Raw genomic sequence first — 23,804 nt, 5'->3', positions numbered from 1 at the left:
CCCAACCGGGAATCGAACCTGGGCCACCTGGTTTTGCGGCCAGACGCGCTAACCGCTACTCCACAGGTGTGGACCAGACAACTAGAATATCAGGTTAAAACATGTAGGATAACCCAAAGTACATTATCATTTCTCCAGAGACATCCTGTATATGTAATGAAAAATTATATATATATATACACAATAAATTATAGAAAACATACACACATGGCCAAATTTTATTTTATATTATTTTACAATATAGGGTGGTGATACACTAGTTATGTAAATTGCTGGTAGATACCATCAGATTTATGCTTGATAAAGAACCTCTGAGCGAGTTTTTTTTATCTGTCATTGTCATTCCATTAGTCTTTCATTCTTCTTCTTCTTCTTCTTCTACTCCTCCTCCTCAAATCCACACCTGTGGAGTAACGGTCAGCGCGTCTGGCCGCGAAACCAGGTGGCCCGGGTTCGAATCCCAGTTGGGACAAGCTACCTGCTTGAGGTTTTTTCCGGGGTTTTCCCTCAACCCAATACGAGCAAATGCTGGGTAACTTTCGGTGCTGGACCCCGGACTCATTTCACCGGCATTATCACCTTCATTTCATTCAGACGGTAAATAACCTGAGATGTTGATACAGCGTCGTAAAATAACCAAAATAATAATAATCCTCCTCCTCAAGTACCTAACTGAAATGATTGCAGACAATCTGACGTCTACCAGAATGTTCCAACTAAGATTGTATTGGCAATCCAGCAGCTACCAGACAGTACTAGGTACATGGATGCTAGACACAGTATAGTTTCCTGTTGCTTTCCATCTGATGATGATGATGATGATGATATTGCCGGTGACATGAGCACAAGGACCAAACGACAAAAGTTGTCCAGCATTTACTCGAAAAGCTGAGGAAAAACACCAAATGAAACCTCAACCAGACACTTGTCTCAACAAGGGCTCGACTCCGCTCCACAAGTTTCGCAATCAGGCACAATGACCACTACTCCAAGAAGTGAACCAGTTTTTCATTACAGCTATTGTTTGTCCGAGTGGTTATGTCATAGGGTCATCAAAATGAGGGAATCACGTTAACAGTTAGTTACTTAACAGAGCCCTTTTCTTAAAGTTATTTTAAACAGTTGTATAATAATGTGTAGACTTTCAATTCAGTATAGCAAATATTTTCAGCAAAGAGCTAATAACCCAGCCACTAGCCTTTACAGAGGGGCCAGCAGAAATGGGTGGGGAAACTGGGGTGCGATGTACCCACTCGGACAAACAGTACAGTTACTGTATCTCATGGTACTGAATTACTTACTGTAGTTTTACAAAGAATGTTGGGGGTTACATAACAAGCAGATCATTCTGTATATTTTCTCTTGATCTGCTAGAATAAATGTAATACTGAAAACATTGTCACTTGCTGTCAATTGATATGAAAGAGTTTTCATTGTCTCTACTGACATCCATTATATATTAATATGACTTTACTGTCACAGACTTCGAATTCCCCAATAAAAATCTCAACAAAAGATACATCGTGAAATCTTAAAAGATACCAAAAGTTTTCACTATTTTTAAGAGGTTGGACAAAATGTCCTCCTTGTGTTTTTCGTTAATAGTGCCACACTATCATAAAGACTGAATAATTGTATTTATTCACATTGTTATAAAATTTAAGTTTCTTACAACGAACTTACTGGAACTAAAATTAAATGTAAAAGTCTTGAACACTTAGACTTGACATTCCAACACCGAAAAAAAAAGTCTTCTTTCACCAACACTTTTATGAAATAACTACATAAACTAACTTCTTCTCACACAGATATTTGGCAACTTGGTCAGACACCATTTCTAACCACTTCCTTGTCTGTCATCTGACTTCTAGGATTGTTGAATGACAACACTTCCAGTGGCACCAGTGTGTCATTAGCCTGCAAACACAAGAATAAAAGTATTTTCACAAGTTGCCGTTCACAATATAACACTGCACTGTACAGTATTTTGTCAGTATAGTGGAGAGCATATTTCAGAGCATATTTCAGTTTTGCATACATATTTTAAATTCCCAATTAAAATCCCATATTATAATGCACATTATCATTATTTCTGATCATTTCATTATTACGTACCACAATTTCTGAAGTTGATACATATTTTTTTAACTTTAGCAACTTTATTTCATATATTGTTGGTTGCAGAATTTATGTACAATGTGTATCTGATCTGAACTTCCTTTTTTAATTTTCACAGATAAACCACATATGTTGGGCCAATTATACAGTGTGCATGGATTGGATAAGAAACGTAAAAATTATATATTACAGTTATATGAACACAAATATAATATAATTATTAAAAATTAGTAAAAGTCAGACATGTTTCGGAGATGCTTCTCCATCCTCGGTGACTTTACCACAACGGCTGGTTTAAGTGAAAAGTCTCCTTTAAGTCACCCAACAACGCAGTTCGATCACCTGAACCAGCCGTCGTGGTAAAGTCACTGAGGATGGAGAAGCATCTCCGAAACATGTTTCACTTTTACTAGTTTTTAATAATTGTATTATATTTATTAGTGTTCATATAACTGTAATATATAACTTTTACGTTCCTTTTTTAATTTAGATAATTTCTTTGTATTATAGGACACTTTTAAACTTGAGTGATATGTACTGTTCATTCATGTCATAGGGTCATCAAAATGGGGGCTGTTACACGTGTCACTTACTTAACAGGGGTATTTTCTTCAAATATTTTAAACAGCTGTAGACTATGAGAAAGCGTATGACAGAGTTCCAAGAAGAAAATTATGAAACATCTTAAATGAATATAGTTTACCTATGAACTTGATAAATGCCTTAAAATCATATGATTCAACAGCTTTAATAATCAGCAAAGATAATAAAAATGAGAAATCCTTCATAGTAAATCAGAGTTTAAGACAGGGATGTGTCCTATCATTTTTGTTGTTTGATATTTATATAAATAAGATCCTAGAGGAATGGAAAATGACAAATCCCAAGGGCATATACCTGCGAAATAAATTATAAACACTGTTAAAAAAAAAAAAAAAAAGCAATGGCTATACATGAGAAATTCCAATTAAGAGCAAAATAGAAATTAATTCAGAACTAATAGAACAAGTTCACGCATTTAAATATCTTGGTTGTACTATTTCAACACATATACTTAATGCTGATCTAGAAGAGAATACCCAGAAATACAATAAATTAAATCAATCAATCGATCAATCTTCTTAATGTATCCAGCTGTTTGCTGACAACATAAAGTCCACTATAGTCCACTGTAGTCTATTCAGTTGTATAAATTAAATTAATGTATAAATAGATATTTTGGAAAGAACATAAGACAGGATCTAAAAATCAGAATGCATAACATTATATCTAAACCAGTCTTATGTTGTTGCTGTTGTTATCTAATGCCGGGCTTTGGCAATGAAGCCATTAGCGGTTCTTGCTCTCCAATATTTCTCTGTGGTGGATCCATCAGGTAGAACTTCACAGGTTTGTAGATGATCTTCAGCCATTTCTTCTTCTTTGTTGCATAGAGGGCAATTTGGATTTGTGTAAATTCCTATTTTATTCAAGTGTTTGGCCAAATAATCGTGTTCTGTAAGCAGTCTGAATTTTGCTACTGCAGATTTACGTGGGATTTCTGGAATAATTTCTGTTATTTTTATTAAAATGCTCCATTTTTTATCTTTGGCTTTGGTACATAGTGCTTGGTTTTGCTTGATTTTATATTTATTTTTAATTAGTCTTTTGATGGATGTAAAAGGTAGGCTTGTATTTGTATTCTGAATTAAATTGGATCCTTTTTTGGCCTTATGTTACAGAAGTGAAACATGGGTGATGAGACAAGATAGAAGAAGAATAGAACCATCAGAAATGGGGTTTTTAAGACACACCATGGAAGTCACATTAAGGGATAGAATGAGAAACAATGACATAAGGAAGGAATATAATACAAAAAATTTGGTACAAGAAATTCAGTCGTATCAGCAGCAATGGTATATATATGTACAAAAGATACCCCCCAAGCGACTTACTGTAGTTTGTGTGGATAGAAATTACATTTAGCTGCATAAAATAGTATTTTTAGCTGCTTGAAATTGTATTTTAGGTGCATAAATCTATGTTTTTTAGTGCCCAGTCTAGTTATTACAGACCTGGTGTTCACTGGCTTCCTGTTGGTCCGCATCCCTCACTACATTCAGGAACAAGTTCACACATTGATGGAATGTATTCATCATCTCTGCAAGAATCCTTTTCTTGAGGTGAAGTAAGTAAATACCATTCTTTACTGCTGCCGACCTAAGCTCTATTGATAAGGGTCGTTTAATCCATTTCAATACATCTACCTAGAAACACACAAGTTCACTAATTTACAATAGTAATATGTGTTACAAGAGCGGTATGTTGAAGTTTTCATGTTCGAGGAAAAGTTTGAAAAAGCGAAACATAGTTGAGCTTTTTTAATTTCCGAGAATTGAAAGAAAATATACCACTCGTGTACCGTACATTATTTTGTGTGAAGATCGTTTATTACATACCTGAAAGAGGAATTTCTAATTAGTTGCAATGAACTATCCATCTTGGTTTCTGTTCAATGACGGCAAATTTGCAAAACAAAAATATCTATCTTCAACATTGTTGCTTTAAAATGTTTTCTGTGTTTACTATACTCCAGCAGGCCGTGATATACATCTGTCTTTTTTTCCCCCCCGTCTATAATTGCGAACTTAAAACAAACGGTAAGGTTATGTAATGATTTATTTTTCATTTTAATATTTTAACAATATTATTTATATAACATATTGCAGTAATAACATCGGCATCTGGAATCTTGTTGATTTTTTCACGGCTTCCTTAATGTTACTTGCATCACGAATGCAGTAACTTTAGTGGAGTTGTAGAGTTTACTTAATTTTTGCAAATATTTAAAAACAATAATTAACAGTGCAATTTAGGTGAAATTGCAGTGGTAAGTTTCCAATTTATAATTAATACTACATTGAACGTCTCTAAAAATAATATGTTAAAAGCCTAAAGCAGTAAAATCAATATGTCACTTAAGCGGTAAGAAGAGGGAAATTGTTATGTGTGTTAGGTTGGGAATACTGAATGTGGAATTTTAGACTTACCGCAGATTGGTTTTGTGTGGAAACCAAGCAAATACGCACGATCTCGCACAAAATTTATTTTTTAAGCAAACTAAATTACACAACAAGACAAATGACAATCTTATACATTCTACAATATTTAGCACACAACCTAAGTAGCATAACTTACATAACACCAAATAGCTTACTACTACAATGATGGAAAGCAATGGTAAAAACTGTCGACATACTCTGCAATTGCCATCTAGCGGTTCAATAAGATAACTAGCAGCAGCGTCCATGGAAGTTACAATTTGTTTTGGTAAAAATTATGTTTTCTCTTTATTTCGTATGTCTTGAAAATGGCTGGAAGAGGTGTTATTTGTGCCATATAGGCTGTTTTAATTACCAAATTCAGAGTGAATGGAAATCATTTTACAGGTTTCCCAAAACCACATAAGTGTGTGCAATAACATTATGGTCATGTGGAAGATGCAGCATATTGAATTTTGGTGGAGCTACTATGAATAAAATAACAATTTGAACAAAATTTAAGAAAATTAATTCTACATTTTAATCCAAAAAAAAAATAATAATAATAAGATATAGAAACCTCAACAAAATCTGTTGTGTCCTGCTTTTGGAATTAATTTCACCTGCTTTTCACCCATGAGTATCTTGTGACCTTAACACTATTTCAATAGTTACTTATGGTACTTGTGAGGTAAGTGTATCTTCATTGCGTGAGTGGAAAGATTTAAGCATGAGGCGTCAGCAGCATGCTTAAATTACACGAGCGCAATAAAGATCACGCTCACAAGTACCATACGTAATTTTATCCATGACCATAACGAAAAATTCTGTTTTATAAAACAAAATATGTTGAAAATAAGTCCTCATATAATCACATATCATGGCATGGATTTTAGAATCAATATGTGTACTAGGTAGGTTATGATATAGGAGGCCATGATTAGTGAAGAATGGTATCTAAGGCGTTGGATAAATAACAAATTATAATTAATTATATAATTTTAATATATAGGGTGTAACAACTTTAATGTTTAGAATTTCTGGAACATGTTCCCTGACACGTTCTACGTTGATTAAACCTAACATACCTATATCCGAAATTGAGAGGTTACAGAGATAACAGAGCTGGAAAAAATAGAACTTCTTGCAGCTCCAAGCATTATACCGTTTATACAAGGACTATTTTATGGCATTACTAAGTAGAGATACATAAGAAACATTTGAAAAGCAGTGAATGAAGGAAATTTTACTTTTAAGAGAAATTAAATTAAAATTGTTTAGGTTGCTAAGGAAACGAAACAGACAACAGTTTAAAATAACAGTTGTAAGAAAAATAAACCGTATTGTGACTAGTCTTTTTATTGATTTTTGACCATTAAAACACGCCTTTTGTGTACACACATCAGGAATACACCGACATAGTTTATGTGTATGGACATGTGATGGCAATGCAACAGCAGCTGTTTTGGCATATCAAGCACGGTTCCGAGATCGTAGGATTCCTAGTGCACAGGTATTTTCACGTGCCTATTGGCAAATTTCAAGAAGTACCGTAAAGTGGGTGACTTTGAACAGTAATTTAGCTCCTTTCTAAATTAAATGCTGTACCCAATTGCGAAAAAAGTGAACTAATTTATTGACAACTTAAACAGTTTTTTCGCAATTAGGTACAGCATTTAATTTAGAAAGGCGCTAAATTACTGTTCAAAGTCACCTCAGCGTTCAAAGTCACCCCACTTTACGGTACAGTGTTTGGAATCTTAAGAACATTTTTTTTTTTTCAATTTTGCTCTGCTTCTTTCATACTCACAAGTAGTTGATATTAAAATGTAATATGGTAATAATAAAAATAATGACATAGACATGTCACTTTCGGAAATTTGTGTTACTTCTTTCAGTATTCAGCGATAAAATTAAACTCAAAAATTTAATTTTGGGGTACAAATAATCCAAACCTATAGAACTTTGGATAGAGGTATGTTAGGTTTAATCGACGTAGAACGTATCAGGGAACATGTTCCAGAAATTCTAAACATTAAAGTAGTTACACCCTATATATATATATATATATATATATATATATATATATATATATACACACAATATTTTCATTTTAAACGTGTATTTTTATCTTTTTGAAGTTTCAGGGATTATTTAGAAGTGTTCACAGGACTAATGTGATTAAAATAATTTCACATTTTACTTCTGTGAACTTAGGAGGAATATTAAAACGTAATTAATCATCATGTCTGTTTAGCTCAGTTGACTAATGCGTGTTGTTTTAAGTTTTAACATCCTATAAACCCAACCTCGCACGTTCGAGTCTCCTCGCATCCCAAAAGGTAAATTATTACAAAATTTAAAAAAAATACATATTAGATACGGATGCAATGCACAAATTACGACGTAGCAGATAGAGAAAAGAGAAGGAGATTAAGTGTGTATATTTAAAGAAATGGTAATAAAGAAGTAGAGGTAGTGACATCTAGTAACTAATATATTAACTTCTTGAGTAATAGTTCAATGGAAAAGTATACGTGTGTACCCGGGTACTAGGAAAATACTAATGAACTGTGAGATAAAGTTCAAACTGTGAGGTAAAGTCTTTATCTCACTAGTGGAATAAAGTATTGTTGAATAAAAGCCTAATTTACAAACGCAAAAGTATTTAGTAAAGGCATGTTTTTCGTTATGGTCATGGATAAACATATTTATTAACCTACACATCTTACATACTCACCACCATATAGCCTGCACGGATCTGTGGTTGATGTATGAGATTTTCTGGCAAATGCAAGTACTTTGTTAGGCATTGTGGCAAACTGCTTACTGTTCGCGGAAACTGTCCGTACTTCTGCTGCATCACTGTCAGGTCTCCTACCTGAAATAAACATTTCCGAGTTTTACGCAATGCAGTCAATTTTGTTGTATACAGAACAAAGTGTTTGTTGTAGCCATTAGTGTTACTTTCTTCTCTTGTATCCTTTGTTGCCACGATTATCTCAAAAACATTATTCTATTTCCAACTTTATTTATCCACTCCCACAGACTTCAACGAAGTACAGTGAAACTGTTAAATTAAATCTGTATCACGAGTGCAACCAAGTGTTAACAACACTACTGACTACTACTGTACTGTGCTTCTGAAGGGTTCAAAACCGGCCAAGGATGATCGACAGTTTCCTCTGGGAGAAATATGAAAAGAAAAATTAAATCAGAAAGATCAATGTATCATCTTCCTACAGTTCTTACTTTAGACGTAGACAGACAGACAGACGATAGATAGATAGATAGATAGATAGATAGATAGATAGACAGCATGGATGGATGGATGGACGGACGGACGGACGGACAGACAGACAGATAGATAGATAAAATAAAATATTCACAGTCTCAAAAATGCATAATGCTGGCAAATATATTATACTTGGACAGTTTCGACAGGAAGTTTTCATTAAGTGCACGCATTTTAACGCAGTATGGCCACTAAAAGAAGTGAGTGACACTTTAGAAGTCATTAGAATTATGAACATGTTCTATGAAGCTAGGGAAGGGAGCAGTGAAATTGCAACTGAAATTATGAACATAGAACGTAATTTAGTCCTAGAAAGTGTGTATTGGTAGTTTTGTGAGTACTGAACAAACTGTTTTAATACAGAATACTGTATTTATAATTGTAGGCCTACGTGTATTTTATTATGTTCATTCTAGACATAAAAGTCAATACATAAATCTAAAATAAGTCTAATTAAGTTTGTTATTTTTCATTTTCCACCTCACTAGGTTGATAATGTGAATCTCGGTTACTACAACACTCGTTTATAACAACATAATTTTTAAGGTCCCTTGGATGTCGTTATAACCAAGTTCTACTGTACTTTTGAAACTCAAACTCTTCAGTGTACTTACTTGGGTGTCAAATACATTGTCAATAGTAACTTTATGTTTGTGATGCAAGCAATCAGACACCAGGCGACAGTTATGCATAACTTTCTCAATATTTTTGCTTTCCAAAATATCACGAAGCCCGTTGTTAAACATTTCATCACCAAGAGTATGGATATCAAATAGAAAGGCCCATTTGGGTGTCACAATGGTAATGACGCCAATCTTGCTTCGCCTTCCAAACACAGCACCCTCAACACTTACACCAACAGCTGGTTCTTCACGTATTTCTTGTATCTGTTAAACAAGGAAAAAATGATTACCTGATGTGACATAGCACTCACAAATCTTTGAAATTATTTTAAATGGTGGTACTACCACTGCTATCAGTTTTCATTTGTAAAGACACTTACTTACTTACTTACAAATGGCTTTTAAGGAACCCGAAGGTTCATTGCCGCCCTCACATAAGCCCGCCATCGGTCCCTATCCTGAGCAAGATTAATCCAGTCTCTTATCATCATATCCCACCTCCCTCAAATCCATTTTAATATTATCCTCCCATCTACGTCTCGGCCTCCCCAAAGGTATTTTCCCTCTGGTCTCCCAACTAACACTCTATATGCATTTCTGGATTCGCCCATACGTGCTACATGCCCTGCCCATCTCAAACGTCTGCGTTTAATGTTCCTAATTATAATGAAAAATATGTAAGTTCAATCATAAGACTTATGATTGAACTTACATATTTTTCATTATATTACTAGACTTATCTGAACACAAAAATGAATTACAAAAGTTCCTAATTATGTCAGGTGAAGAATACAATGCGTGCAGTTCTGCGTTGTGTAACTTTCTCCATTCTCCTGTAACTTCATCCCTCTTAGCCCCAAATATTTTCCTAAGCACCTTATTCTCAAACACCCTTAACCTATGTTCCTCTCTCAAAGTGAGAGTCCAAGTTTCACAACCATACAGGACAACCAGTAATATAACTGTTTTATAAATTCTAACTTTCAGATTTTTTGACAGCAGACTAGATGATAAAAGCTTCTCAACCGAATAATAACACGCATTTCCCATATTTATTCTGCGTTTAATTTCCTCCCAAGTGTCATTTATATTTGTTACTGTCGCTCCAAGGTATTTGAATTTTTCCACTCCTTCGAAGGATAAATCTCCAATTTTTATATTTCCATTTCGTATAATATTCTGGTCACGAGACATAATCATATACTTTGTCTTTTCGGTTTGTAAAGACACTACAAAGTATAAACATTCAGTGTGTGATGTGACACTGAAAAGATCAGATAAGAAGTCAAAGAGCTAAAGTAACAAACACTTGATAAGAAGTGAACACTTTAATGACCAATTAACGGTTAAGACTTAATTTTATCATTCTAATAATAATAATAATTTATTTAATCTGACAGGATTAAGGCCATAAGGCCTTCTCTTCCATCCTACCAGAATTTCCAACTACTTAGCCTACATTTATTGAAGAAGACACATACAAGCAGTCGCACTGGATGCATGTTGTAGCGTTACCGTTATTCGATAATTTGCCTGACTAGCAATTCCATGTCCTTTTTCTTTTACACTCATTACCAATGACAGCTGTCATGTATCGTCTTTCATGACTTAAAATAATACAGAAAATTGTGTTGATATTTGTTCTTTGGTCCAGAGCAATGTATTTGAATACAATAAAAGTTACTTCTTGGATTTGTGCTGTAAATTGTCAACAAAGAATGCATGCACCTTGGACGAAATCGAAAAAGAAGATGCTTCTACCAGGACATCTTATTCGAATTCACTGAAAACAAGTATTTTCTTCAATTTGTGCCCTGGACAAATAACAAAAATTAACAATTTTCTCTACTACTTAAAGCAAAGCTGAGAAAAGTACACAGACATGTCTCTATTAATTTACTGTTATTACTAAAGGTACGGTCACACATCACTACTTTTGTACTGCAGCTGCAAAAGTTGCTGTCGTGTTCACACGTAAGCCAAAAGTAGCGTGCTGCATGCTACTTTTCGTGCTGCACAACCCGAGTGCTGCAAAAGTTGCAACTGGAGGTTGCGAGTCTGTTCACACACAAGGCGCTACTTTTGCAGCCGCAGTCATGCTGCAGGTTTCCATCTCCGTGTTGACTTCTCAATATACATTTTGTGGTTATGTTCGCATTATTAAGAAACTCATGCGAAAGCTTACTTATCTATTATTTGCTTTTCTGTCGTATCTCGTATTCAGAAATTGACATTATTTTTACTATAAAACTTTTAAAAACGCCTATATACTTAAATGATAACCAACAATATATTCACGTTCGCAACCCTCCTGTTTGGAACTACGCTACGGAAAAGTTAAAAAATGAATTATATCGTCACCAATTATGCTCAGACTGTGTTGTGTATTTAATAACTGTTACAAATAATTTATTTTCATCACATTTAACATTAAAATATATCCAAACAATAAAAGTATCATTGGCACATTTGGGTGGTAACACTGGTTGCAACCGCAGCAAAAGTTTCAACAAAACCGATATCAAAAATGCTGCGGCTGCAACCCTGAGAACCCTGTTTACACGTCGCTACTTTTAAGCTGCGCGCAGCATGGAAAAGTGGCAGGCAGCAGGTTCGGCAGCCGCTACTTTTCGGGTTGCACCGTGTTCACACTTCGCAGTAAAAGAGCTGCACAGTTTTTTGTACTGCAGCGCTGCAAAAGTAGAAACGTGTGACCGTACCTTAAGATATTAAAACAACACAATAAAGAGTCATGGTAAGTAGCCTCGTACAGTTGAGTATGTGAGGGAATGCAGCAGTTTAGAGGAATTTTAGTTGGTACAACCACTATACAAACTTTATGAAAAGACTCAGATAAACAGCTCATCTTTGCTATTTAAAACATTAAATATACTTACAGCCCTTTTGAATACATCTCCTACACGATCAATAAACACATAGTTATGAAGAAGTTTATTTAATTCATCATACTCTTCCTCACTCAGGTTAGTTTTCCGATCTGAAACACATCACATGAATACATTATATAGTTGCATGAATAAAACTCTTGATAGGCTATCTATTATACGAAGTTGCCATGTAAATTTGAAATCAATATTATTGCCTAATAATTTTACATGTGACTTCGCCATATACTCAATATAATTTTTAATGTTAACAGTAATCTCCGAGTTTTATTACCATTAAGATAGAAACTAATCATAATACTTATGCACAAAATACATCCAGACATACACAATTTAATTTTCCGTCAAAAACTTATCATATGATATTGAATATATTAATAAATCAGTACATTTATAGCTACCAAATCTTGTCGCACAATATTGTTTTTTAAAATTTCATTATGTATTTTTGAACATTAATTTACATTTTCTTTTTTAAGTGAAAGTCTCAGGAATCTTCTATGCCACATCAATAAATTTAAAAATGCAGTTATATTGTCAGACTCCAAAGCAGCTACTCTATCAATAGTCTCTAAACACACACCTTCATCTCAAACAGCAGAAATAACTAAAATGCTCTCTCAATTATAATATCACTCAATAAAAGAATTGTATTCCAATGGATACCATCCCATTGTGGAATCCTGGGAAACGAGAATGCGGATGCTTTACCAAAGAAGGGCAGCACTGCTACTTACAGACCTGTTACTAAATCTACGCATTACTCTGTGAAAAGATTTATTAAATCTACGTACTTAGACTTAAACAAACAAAATTTGATAACACAATCTCAAGGGAAAAAATGGAACTCTCTGCATCAAAATCCACAGTTAATTCCTGATTTACCACGAAAATCGTCTGTAGCTGCATTTAGATTGGCAACAGGCCATGATTGTTTGGCCAAACACGTGCATAGAATTGGAATATATCAGTCCCCTAACTGCCCATTGTGCAACTCAAACCAAGAAATGGATTCGGAATCTCAAAATCTGTGCTTCAGTGGCTGGTCATGATAATATCTTTGAAAAATATTGGAGTGCAAGAGGTCAAATGACTTTATTGTCAAACGCCTGGTATTAGAAAACAACAACAACAACAGAATACAAGCGAGTGAAAACAAATCAGTTCATGTTACTTTCGGAACAAGAAGTGAAAACTGTCCTCCTGTAACACTGTACAACAAAGAACTTCCTGAAGCAGACGATGTTAAATATTTAGGTATGCACTTAGATCGCTGCTTAACATGGCGAAAACATATTGAAACTAAACGTAAAGAATTAAATTTTAAAACATCAAAAATCTACTGGCTACTGGGACCTAAATCAAAACTGTCATTAGAAAATAAACTTCTTGTTTATAAAGTCATACTAAAACCAATCTAGACATACGGCATCCAACTGTGGGGAACTGCTAGCAACTCAAACATTGAAATACTGCAGAGGTATCAGTCTAAAACTTTACGTTCCATTGTCACTGCACCGTGGTATGTACGTAATGATGTCATTCATCATGATCTAAACATTTCAACTGTAAAAGAAGAGATTTATAAGTTCAGCAAAAAATACCTACACCGATTAAATCAACATCCGAATCATCATGCATTAAATTTGCTGGATAATAGTCAAACAATAAGAAGACTTAAAGGACCAACGCTCTTGACCTTCCATTCATTTTTACTACAACTATTTAAAACATTGTTATTTTTCTTTTGGAGTGTTGTCATGGGATAACATTTCCACTCATGTCATATTCTTTTATAATATTTACTTATTGTCTATTGTAGACAGATTGTAAATGTGGCATAAGTGTTATTAAAAAAAAAGATATACACAATTTAATTTTGCGTCAAAAACTTATCATATGATATTGAATATATTAATAAATCAGTACATTTATAGCTACCAAATCTTGTCGCAGAATATTCTTTTTTAAAATTTCATCATGTATTTTTTAACATTAATTTACATTTTCATTTTTGTTCATTTGAATTGATTAGGATGCCAATATTTTAAATCCAAGATTTGGATGGCTATCATTTCGATGATATTCTCTCTATAGATATTTTATTAATATGAACTCACTTGAAACAGACTGTCTGTTCTGACCATAGCCAGGTTTACAGTTCATGACAACATCTGCAGGAACAACTCGAGCAGGAAGCTTATTACTAATCACAGATGATTCGGTCTTCCTCATAAGGTTCCAGTTTCCAGCTGCCTCATTGGTTGTGTCCACGCCTGTGTATGAACCTGGCTCCAAGATACGAACTGTAATAAAAAATCCAAGTGTTGGTCACTTACCGTTCATCATTACCAGAGTGCTGCATTGGAATTAAATCGCTCGCTTGAAATCAGTCGAGTGTCGCACCCTCGAGTGAGATACGATCGGTCATGATACGCTCGTAATAAATAGAAGCACAATACAAGGTCATCTCACCGACATGTCTTATCTTGTATGGAAGGCGACAGATAAGATACACATATGTTTTGCTCACACGGTAAGAATGAGGCTTTATTTTCTGCGTTTATGACAAACGTTTAATGGAACAGTCAATGGAACATACCAAAACAGGAACAAGAAATTATAAATAAAATAGTATGAAAAACTTCGATATACAGCTATTATTGCTAATTAATAATTATCCAATACTTGATTTACCACATATATAATATGATAGGTCAATACATAGTGTTCCGCCTATATACTGTGACAATGTAGAAACGTTTTACAAAATAATGATATAGCAATTGATTAATAACAATATCAGTACAGAGATAACGTAACAGAAAATATAATAAAACGAATAATCATGCTGCACAACTGTTACAGACGCAAAGATTGATACACTAATTATTAGAGATTATTATTATTATTATTAGAAAACTTGATACGGTTCTTGCATTATCATGATTGTGTTCTCCATTTATAATAATTACATTTACATGCAATAACATCTATCAGATGTGGCAAAATCAAAATCATTCCTGTGGGGGGGGGGGGGGGAGGAACATTTACCTACAACATTTATATTACATTTTAAAGCAAGTTTTGTAGTTGTACTATGTAGAGGTTAGTTAAACACTGTAAAGTTTTGAAATGATAAACATCTATGATGTTATTACACAGTTCATCACTGTAACAAGAACGAATGTCTAACGCTCTGCTTATACCGTTCGAGGATTTATCGCTCGCGACAATTTTACCCATCATGCATGTGCGCTACCTATTGGATTATGCTATGAACTACTTGGCGCTCGAGCGAAAATGTCCGATGCAGACCTCTGATCATTACAAATCTCGACAGTTCTGTGTTAATTTTTAATCTCATACATAATCACACAATAACCAGAACATTCAAGCACATGCACACTAATACATACTGCTTTTAACATGTGTAAGATCTGTACTTCCCCCCAACAAACACAGTACATTGCACTATTATATATTTTTTCACATGTGTATGTTTTTTCCCTAAGTCTCGGAAAAAATGTATTTATTTTTCCACGTCAATTTATTTCAGTTATACCTTTTTCGTTTACACGTTTTCTTACACTTATATATGATCATATTTTAAACCCCTGGAGATACAAAACGTTATTTATACATTCTTAATCAATTTTGCTCGAAATTAGGTTTGCCATTAAAATGTAAGAAAGCGAAAATGCAGCATGTATTCACTGTTAAGATGAGGCCCACTTTGAAATTCGTGGAAGCTGCCCATGTGTACCCCCAACAATCTTGTGTCCTTTAATTTTAATTTTTACTGTACAGTAATCGTTTACATCAGTGGCGTGTAGGCTAGTAATTTTTTTTAAATAGGGAAGCAGTAACTAAATACAACCCATATAGAAGAAACGTTGGGACCCATTTAGCTGACATTATCACATTCATTTCATACCGAGTCTGTGATGCAGTGAATATCATTTTGATTAGGCCTACTTACACACAAATGCACAGATAAATTTTCATATATTTTAATACATCAATGGCGGCCTGGTAGCTCAGTTGGTAGAGCAGCTGGCTATGGACTGAAAGGTCCGGGGTTCGATCCCAGGTGGTGACAGGATTTTTTCTCGTTGCCAAACTTTCAGAACGGCCCCGAGGTTCACTCAGCCTCCTATAAAATTGAGTACCGGGTCTTTCCCGGGGATAAAAGGGCGGTCAGAGCGTGGTGCCGACCACACCACCTCATTCTAGTGCCGAGGTCATGGAAAGCATGGGGCTCTACCTCCATGCTCCCAAGTGCCTTCATGGCATGTTATGGGGATACCTTTACCTTTACTGTTTTAGAAACAGTGAAACATTTTGTAACACATGATGTAACTGAACAAATTATGGAACAATTATAACAATTTGAGGGAATGGTTTATTCCTTAGGATCATGCAGTCCAAAATAACTGACTTTTTGTAAAATAATCACATGTTATTAAATGAATCTTCAATCTTCTTAATGTATCCAGCTGTTTGCTGACAACATAAAGTCCACTGTAGTCTAATATATATGCACTGTAGTCTATTCAGTTGTTGTTTAGTCCCTCAATCAGATCTCTGGATAGGGACTGCACTGAGAGATGCCAAGAATCGTATTAAAGTATGTTATTAAATGAACAAGGTGAGTCAACATCGTAAAATTTTCTGCATCAGAGTTTGAAATGTAATATAGCAGCCAGCTTTAGTTCTAAGCAGCTAAGACTTTCTACAGGTAATCTCATATATTTCAAGAATACTTACTTACGTATTGGCTTTTAAGGAACCCGGAGGTTCATTGCCGCCCTCACATAAGCCCACCACTGGTCCCTATCCTGAGCAAGATTAATCCACTCTCTATCATCATATCCCACCTCCCTCAAATCCATTTTAATATTATCTTCCCATCTACGTCTCGGTCTCCCCAAAGGTCTTTTTCCGTCCGGCCTCCCAACTAACACTCTATATGCATCTCTAGATTCGCCCATATGTGCTACATGCCCTGTCCATCTTAAACATCTGGATTTAATGTTCCTAATTATGTCAGGTGAAGAATACAATGCGTGCAGTTCTGCGTTGTGTAACTTTCTCCATTCTCCTGTAACTTCATCCCTCTTAGCCCCAAATATTTTCCTGAGCACCTTATTCTCAAACACCCTTAAACCTAAGTTCCTCTCTCAAAGTGAGAGTCCAAGTTTCGCAACCATACAGAACAACCGGTAATATAACTGTTTTATAAATTGAAACTTTCAGATTTTTTGACAGCAGACTGGATGATAAAAGCTTCTCAACCGAATAACAACAGGCATTTCCCATAATAATAGTAATAGTAATAATAATAATAATAATAATAATAATAATAATAATAATAATAATAATAATAATAATAATAATAATAATAATAAACTGTCCCCCATTGAGCATAGCCCTTACGGACTCAGTATATCCTCAAAAAAAATTATTATACGTATGTAAACATAGATATTAAATTTTAAAGAAGGGAAATTTATTCTGTGTTTAATTTCCTCCCGAGTATCATTTATATTTGTTACTGTTGCTCCCAGATATTTGAATTTTTCCACCTCTTCAAAGAATAAATTTCTAATTTTCATATTTCCATTTCGTACAATATTCTCGTCACAAGATATAATCATATATATTTAAAGAATATCTGTTATAAATTTGAATTCTATATTATAGACTCAAAGATGGCTTAATTATGAAATTCTACATTTCTCTTTGTAAAAATGTTACTAAATTAACTTAACTTGTTCCTATATATCGTCTTGAAATGCTATTTCAAATATTATTAAATGTCAGTTCAGTCTACGTTTTCCTCACTTACGTGTTCCCCCCCCCCCTCTCAGATCCCAATAAAAACGTTTAAATGAAGTTCTACTGTATATACTACTTGGGAGCTAAATTTTCTTCCCGAAATAAAACAAAAATAAACAAAGAAGTTGATGCAAAAATATACAAAAAAAAAGAAGAAGAAGAAGACATGTGGACCTAATACCTTGTCCACAACATGCAACTGGTATTTATCACCACCTGGCATCTTCGGGGCATAGAGTCGACTAAGTTCTCATCCTCAGCGAGATCTTCCCAGGTACGGTAGCCAGAACTTAATCCCACAACTGATCTGGATTCCGAGGTGGGCCATTTAGATATTTTTCGATCCTCCCTCATTTCAGTTCAGCCCATACGTTCTCAATAAACATAATATATTGATAAAAGGAAGTAGGTCACATACAGCAAATGAATAAAGATTTTCACACCTCATTACTTCATTTATAAATCACAGGCTTAACAAGATGGTTTACTTTTACAACTAATGCAAAACGCCTCTCATTAATTTAAACTAAATCAAGTTAATGTCTAATTTCATGATTGAAGTAAGTCCTGCAGTACTACATCGGTTCATACAGACCATTTCTATCACGGACGGTTTGGGATTCATTTACTATAGGATATCGCTTAATTTTCGTCAAGTTGGACAAACTATGACGTCACAATATGGCGCCAATGACGTCACAACATGGCCGACGTAAACCAAAACAATTAATAAATAAAACTATCTAAAAAAATTTAAAAAACAAATTGACGATATCCCATTCTACAATATAACCCATCCGCTTTTATCCAAAATAGGATATCAGCAAAACAATATCACGATAACCCATTCTGAAATATAACCCATCCGCTGTTATCCAAAATACGATATCGCCAAAACAATTCACGATATCCCATTACGGAATATAACCCATCCACTCTTATCCAAAATACGATATCACCAGGGAAAGGATTTATATGTAAATACATATTTACTTATAAAGTTAATATAATTTATATTTTGCATTATCTTTATGTTTCACAATGTGTAGGGTTGAAAAATCCTACTTTTATTTTCCATATTTTTCCATATTTTAGAGTTTAGTACATATTTTCGTTAATTTCCATATATTTTCCATATTTCATATAAAACAGTCCATATTATATTAGGTTTAACAATAAAACAAAACAAAATTCCATTAACTTTTAAAAATACATTTCAACAATAGAGATTTAAACACATGTTCAGTAATCCCTTTAACATCAGAGTTATTTGAAAATTAGCAGTCCTATCAACAATGGGAAAGTAAGTTACAAAACTGTATTAATTTAATTTAAAATTTTTAACAGACTTCAGTTGTGCAGCTCAACAGTTAAATGCCAGTCAGAGTACACATAGGTTCAGTTTTGTAAATCATACTATAAAGACGGTAAATATGCCAAAAGTACGTCATTCAGTCAATTTAAAATCAAAACTAACAAGTTACATTTCAGAATTTAAAGAAGATGGTTTATCAACTGACAATAAAATATTATTTTGTAATTTGTGTCAGTGTGCAGTATCATCTACACAAAAGTTCCTGGTGCAACAACACATTACAACTAGTAAACATCAGGCCAACAAACAACTAAATTCCAAGCAGAGACAATTGTTTTTAACACAACCAACAACATCGAATGTAAGATCTGAGTTTAACATCGACCTGTGCCGTTCTCTCATCTCTGCTGATATTCCTCTCTACAAACTAAAGAATAAGGTCTTCAGGGAATTCCTTGAAAAATATACTCAACATACAATCCCGGATGAGTCAACACTTAGGAAGACGTATGCTCCATCCATCTACGATGAGACAATACAGAAGATAAGAGATGAAATTAAAGATAGTTCAATTTGGGTTTCCATTGATGAGACTCCCGACAAAGAAGGTAGACTTGTTGGTAATGTAGTTATCGGTTTGTTAAGTGAACAATATTCTGAACGAATTCTTTTACATTGTGATGTTCTAGAAAAGTGCAATAACAAAACTATAGTTAAACTGTTCAACGAAGCTATGGGTATCCTGTGGCCAAAGGGTATTATGTACGATAATGTGTTATTCTTTATTAGCGATGCTGCCCCTTATATGGTCAAAGCTGGACAAGCATTATCTGCTGTATATCCTAAATTGACTCATTTTACTTGTGTGGCGCATGCATTTCATCGTGTGGCAGAAGTGGTCAGAGACAATTTCCCTAAAGTAGATTTGTTGATTTCATCAGTGAAAAAAGTATTTCTCAAAGTTCCCAGTAGAGTTAACGTGTTGAAAGAAATGTACCCTGAAATTCCATTGCCACCAAAGCCAATTTTAACTAGATGGGGTACATGGCTAGAAGCAGTTGAATATTATGCCGAACATATAGACTCTATTAACAATGTTCTCCTTGCATTGGACTCTGAAGATGCAGTCTCAATTGATACTGCGAAAACAGTTACCTGTGACATAAGTGTGAAGAATGACTTAGCTCACATTCAGCATACATTTTCATGCATCATAAAAACGCTCAAAAGTCTCCAAAATAGGCACCTTTCACTATCTGAAAGTTTTGAAATTATAAATAGTACTGTGGAACAACTGAATCGTGGTAGAGGTAAAGTTGCAGATGCAGTAAGAGCTAAGGTGGACACTGTACTTTCAAAAAACCCTGGATATGAAGAACTACAAAAGGTTGTTGCTGTGATGAGTGGTGAATCAACAGTGAAGATTAACTTGGACTTACCCCCAGCAGACATTGTGAAATTGAATTATGTACCAGTTACTTCTTGTGACGTCGAACGCTCTTTTAGTCAGTATAAATCTATCCTCAGAGACAATAGAAGAAGATTCACTTTTCAGCACTTGAAAGAAATGTTTGTAACCTATTGTTATGGTAACAGACAATAAAAATTGTGTTTTGTTGAAACTACATTGGAAGATAAGGTACGTCCATTATATTTTTTGTTTAGTTTGATTAAAATGTACCAATATTTAACGTACATAGTCATTTTTTTATAATTTTAAGTCCATATTTAATTCCATATTTTGGTAAAAATCCATATTTAATTCCATATTTTGGTAAAAATAACTACATATATATTTACATATTTCATATATTTTTAGTCCATATAAATCCGTTCCCTGGATATCACCAAAACAATTCACGATATCCCATACTGGAACAGAGCCCAAAATAGGATATCAGCAAACCAATATCACAACATCCCATTCTGAAATATAACCCATCTGCTCTTATCCAAAATACGATATCACCAAATCAATTACAAACATCCCATTCTCGAATATAACGCACCCCCTCTTATCGAGAATAGAATATCAGCAAAACAATTTCAAAACATATATTCATCTCATGTCACTAAAATATCACCTCAACGATCATCATCGGAGCTTGCAGCCCCGATACCCCACTTCTATTGGTGATATCGTATTTTGGATAAGAGCGCAATTTTGAACCCCAAATAAAAACATTAAAAAGAAACAACGAACAGATCCACACACACACACACCCATATATACAAAACCAACAAAAATAAAAACATATATCTACAATAAATAAATTAAACATTATCTTCGATACATAATTACTACCCTAGCAAACGAAAACCCATCCTTATAAAAAAACAAATAAAACGTTCACCATCCAAACCTTCTTTTTATCCTCTCAGATCCAAACACATCCTTAATTGGTACGCCATTCAAACCTCATGAATACCAACCACGAACATAAAAATTTACAAATCTACCAACCTAACCACTTCCATCCAAAAAGTGACGTCATAATATCACTTCACTCCAGTCTACAATCTAGCCAACATAAATTCTCATAAAAACAATAACGATATCCTATAATCAAGTAAACCCGATGGTTTTAGTCTATGAAGAGAGCACCTGCTTCCCATGCAGTCGGTCGCCTGTACGATTCTGCTGTCATGCATTCCTTGGAACTGTTTTTCTGTTTTGTTTTGTTTCATTTACAGTCTTCATTGGACTACTTATTTACGCTAAATTCTTTTCCCTGGCATTTGTTCTAGCTACTTAGGGACGAAATAGAAACAATGTTATTACCTCAACTAGTGGTTGGCTTGTGAACCTGATCACTTGTCCTCTGATCATGCGCAGTGCCTCCTTTCTGGGACTTTGAAAATATGTGCGCCATCAATTAGTATTTCTAAGAGTGTACATTACAATGAAAAAGAAATATTCACATCTACTGACTTACCACAAAGAACTTCATTTCGATAGTAGTGATAAAGTCCATCAATTTTCTCGCCAGATGGATGCAGAATGACCTGTTTCAATGTCATCTTGTTATGACCAGGATCCATCGAGTGAAAAACTCCTTCAACAGTTCCATCTAAAGTTTCTAAAAATAATCGCTGACCTTTACAATAATCTTCATCCATCTGAAATGATGTAAACAATATTACTAAATACATGGGTTATGTCTAATATTGAAGGATAATCATCTAAACTTTTCTCCAATAAATAATAATTTGTAACTAATCCAGGGATTCAAAGGTCTGAAACCGACAAAGTAATTACGAAAACTTTAACGTTAGAAACATTATCCACACAAAGATGGTTAGTATAGCATGACAACAGACTAAACACAGTGCTTCCATTCTTGCTTAGCGCATAATGTCACAATTTCACGCCACTAACTGATAACAAGAGGCATTACAGAGAGGTAGGCCAATTTACATTTTAAGACTGACCTGAAATACACTAACGTAATGGGATACAACAATGTTATATTACACTATCTAGAGTAAACCGTACTTCACAGGGAGTTTTCTATAGCATGCGCCACTGAAAGTTTTTTCACGAAAAAAGTGGAAAAATGGTCTAATTTTCAGACAGAAGATAGTTTAATAAGCATTGAAACTAAGGCAAATTTGAAAATATTTTTTAATGAAACTCACCAATGTTTCATCTTCCCAGTAGCTCTAGTTCTTTCATTTCCTCACACATGGCTCCCTTCCCTTCCCCAAATTACAATCCTCCCATTTCCACGTGACCCGTTAGTGAGTTCAGGGACGGGGCTTACTGTGGTCCCCTTTCTCTGAAGTTTTACCATGAATGATAACAAAAGGGGCAAATGAGGAGGTAAAATCAGAGCATAGTCTAAACTGCTCGCAAAAATGTAGGCTAATCATTGAAAACAACATTATAAAATAATTCAATAATACCTTTCAAGAAGTTGGTGTTTAATCTTGCTTGGCTGGTTTTTGTGACGAATCTACTGAAAACGCTCTATAAATATAGAATCCCAATATAATATGAAGTACAATTACTGTAACAATGGCTGAATACACATTACTCTGTATATGTGCAAGCCCCAACAAGCCTGTAAAAAAACAAAATTAAAAGTATTAACATAGGCCTACTGATAGTAAGATGGTGATAACTATATCACACATTTTTTTGTTTGCTTTAGTTCATAAAAATACAATAATCGAGCATTCAACAAATGAAAGTTTCTTGATCTGAATCTATTTCAAACCATTCTACACTTGGCATATTAAAATTAGTACCACTAGGCCTGATAATTGTTACGCGATCTTACCATCAAAGATAATACTCTTGGCACCAAAAAAGGATGCTACTGGCATCACAATTATGACAAAGCAATAATGAAACACTGTTCTAAAAGTCTGGAAATCTGGTTCCTGAAACACAAAACTAAAATGGAATCTATTTTTGTATGTATATAGTGACAACAAACCTTCTCAACTTTTTGATTGCATATTCACCATACAATAGTGTACTACTTACAATAAGACGTCTGTCATTCATATTTACACGCCACAATTGTTACAATACTTAGACGTTGGAAGGGCCCTTCGGAGAACAACACATCAAATATATAATATCAATAAACACATAATCTACACACACGAAAGCCTTCTATCCACGTGACGATTTCCTGATAAATTGATATTTCCAGAGCCGCCAACCAACTTTACTTT

At 34.3% G+C, this 23,804-nt stretch overlaps 1 protein-coding gene across 1 annotated transcript; it reads right to left on the bottom strand.

Annotated features, from left to right (window-relative positions):
• Positions 1-200: 200 nt before the first annotated feature.
• LOC138697551 (piRNA biogenesis protein EXD1) lies at positions 201-23,767 on the bottom strand. The gene is made up of 9 exons (XM_069822886.1): positions 23,611-23,767; positions 23,025-23,182; positions 22,055-22,238; positions 14,083-14,268; positions 11,954-12,054; positions 9,048-9,320; positions 7,879-8,019; positions 4,173-4,364; positions 201-1,917 (listed from the first exon to the last, which is right to left on the bottom strand). The coding sequence occupies exons 3-9, from the start codon at positions 22,236-22,238 to the stop codon at positions 1,825-1,827; spliced, it is 1,170 nt and encodes a 389-aa protein (XP_069678987.1). The 5' UTR covers positions 23,025-23,182; positions 23,611-23,767; the 3' UTR covers positions 201-1,824.
• Positions 23,768-23,804: the final 37 nt, after the last annotated feature.

This window comes from Periplaneta americana, chromosome 4 (assembly GCF_040183065.1).
Source record: "Periplaneta americana isolate PAMFEO1 chromosome 4, P.americana_PAMFEO1_priV1, whole genome shotgun sequence".
Taxonomy (NCBI): Eukaryota; Metazoa; Arthropoda; class Insecta; order Blattodea; family Blattidae; genus Periplaneta; species Periplaneta americana.
The sequence above is the reverse complement of the archived record's forward strand: the minus strand, read 5'-3'. Positions and strand labels throughout refer to the sequence as shown.